The 2,026-nt window shown below is 66.5% G+C and overlaps 1 protein-coding gene across 1 annotated transcript; it reads left to right on the forward strand.

Moving 5' to 3' along the window:
- The first annotated feature begins 1,212 nt into the window (after positions 1-1,212).
- Positions 1,213-2,021, forward strand: LOC102471209 (hemoglobin subunit alpha). Its single transcript, XM_006160958.3, has 3 exons — positions 1,213-1,375; positions 1,463-1,667; positions 1,804-2,021. Exons 1-3 carry the CDS (start codon positions 1,281-1,283, stop codon positions 1,930-1,932), a joined length of 429 nt encoding a protein of 142 aa, XP_006161020.1. The 5' UTR covers positions 1,213-1,280; the 3' UTR covers positions 1,933-2,021.
- The last annotated feature ends 5 nt before the right edge of the window (positions 2,022-2,026 follow it).

Here is a 2,026-nt window from a genome sequence, read left to right on the forward strand (position 1 = left end):
GGGACGGCCCTGCTGGGGCCCAGAGGAATGGCTGCCAGCGGTTTGGATCGTGACCCAGCAGCTTGAAGAACTAGCTGGCCCCACATGTCAGGTGGGAGATTGCAGGGGTGCCCTTCCCCAGGCTGGGGGCCTGCTCTCCTCTTTGTCTCTGGGGAGCACAAACACCCTCTAACAGATAGAAAACAAAAACAGAGGCCGCAAACATCAGCTCTGCGTGGCTGCGGTCTTTGGGAAGCTAGGAGTGCTGTGGGCAGAGGGGCGGGCAGAGGGGCATGCTCAGACTTGGCCGAAAAGTTCAAAAAGCACTTCCCGGTCTGCCAGCCCCTCAGCCACCGTCTCCACTTGCAGGTGCGGGTTCTCCATCCAGTGGGAAAGGCCTGGGCCAAGCTGAGGTAGGGCCGGGGCCCCTTGGGTCCTCCCCACAGTTCCTGGCATCGTCCTGTCAGGAAGCTCCCTCCACAGCAAAACTTGCCCTGGGCCAGGTCAATCCCTTCCTCTGACCCTGGAGGGGAGGCGTTCATGAGATTGTGGACGGGGTGACATGATTTGGCAAACAGCAGGTTTCCAACCGGGTTCAGGCACTCCGGTCTGTCCTCTCAGGGTGGCACCTGAGAGGGGCTTTGCAGCTGCGAGCTCAGGGCAGGCCGCCCAGGCCCCTGCAAGACCCAAGGTCTAGACACACTTTCACCAGCTCGCACCCTCCTACGCCCCCAGAAGAGAGACCAGTGCCCGGGAGCACCAGACCCCCAAGTGAGGGCCCTTCTGGCCGACCAGCCCCGTCCTCAGGGCACACCATCTGGGGCAGTCGGGGCCCAGTTCCAACCCGGGATGCAGAAGGTGAGACCCCGACCACAGCACGACCGACCCCCAGCAGGTGGTGCCCAGGTCTGCCTGGAAGCGCACCCGCGGGCTCTGCGGGTGTGGAGAACCAGACCCCTTAGCTACTCCAACCCCCTGGTACACGGGGACAGCCGGCGGCACTCTGCCGTGGGCACTGTCCAGAAGGAAAGGCGCTGTTTCCACCTCTGAAAGTCTGGCGCCGCCCTTCCAGCCTGGTGAGGGGCAGCGCCGTGCGGGTCTGAGCCACGCCCTGCTCACTGGGGACTGGGACTCCAGGCCCGGCGGAAGCGCACCTCTCCCAGCAGGTCTCCGCCTAAGCCCGCCCCCTGCCAGGCACCTCCTGGTCCGGCTCCAGCCAGCGGGCGTGCCCCCGCCTGGGCATAAAAGGCGGCGCTCTCCTGCCGGGCACACTCTGGTCCCCGGACGCAGAAAGAGCCACCATGGTGCTGTCTCCTGGTGACAAGTCTAACATCAAGGCCGCCTGGGGCAAGATCGGCGGCCAAGCTCCCCAGTATGGCGCCGAGGCGCTGGAGAGGTGAGGCCCGCGACCCGCTCCCGCCAGCCCGCCCTCCCCACCCCGCCCCCTTGCCCACACCCGAGCGCTCCCGGCCTCTCCCCGCAGGATGTTCCTGAGCTTCCCCACCACCAAGACCTACTTCCCCCACTTCGACATGAGCCACGGCTCCGCGCAGATCCAGGCGCACGGCAAGAAGGTGGCCGACGCCCTGAGCACCGCCGTGGGCCACCTGGACGACCTTCCCACTGCCCTGTCTGCGCTGAGCGACCTGCACGCGCACAAGCTGCGGGTGGACCCTGCCAACTTCAAGGTGAGCCCGCAGAGGCCAGGGGGCCTGGGGCGAGGGGCCGTCCGCGTTCTGCCCTGCACCTAGTCCCCAGCTGGGTGCGGAGCTGGCGCTGGCTGGGCCGGGTCCCTGACCGCCCTTCCCTCCGCTCCCTCCGCAGCTCCTGAGCCACTGCATTCTGGTGACCCTGGCCTGCCACCACCCCGGCGACTTCACCCCGGAGATCCACGCCTCCCTGGACAAGTTCCTGGCCAATGTGAGCACCGTGCTGACCTCCAAGTACCGTTAAGCTGCAGCCTTGGCGCCCCGCCCTGCCCCCTGGGCCTCCCTGCCAGGCCCTCCTCCCCTCTCCACCACTCCTCCTGGTCTTTGAATAAAGTCTG

This window comes from Tupaia chinensis, unplaced genomic scaffold, assembly GCF_000334495.1.
Source record: "Tupaia chinensis unplaced genomic scaffold, TupChi_1.0 Scaffold135516_1, whole genome shotgun sequence".
NCBI lineage: Eukaryota > Metazoa > Chordata > Mammalia > Scandentia > Tupaiidae > Tupaia > Tupaia belangeri.

Coding starts and splice junctions, on each gene's coding strand:
- LOC102471209 (XM_006160958.3), top strand. CDS start 1,281: ATGGTGCTGTCTCCTGGTGACAAGTCTAACATCAAGGCCGCCTGGGGC. Junction 1,376..1,462: donor GGCGCCGAGGCGCTGGAGAG/GTGAGGCCCGCG, acceptor CTCTCCCCGCAG/GATGTTCCTGAGCTTCCCCA. Junction 1,668..1,803: donor TGGACCCTGCCAACTTCAAG/GTGAGCCCGCAG, acceptor CTCCCTCCGCAG/CTCCTGAGCCACTGCATTCT.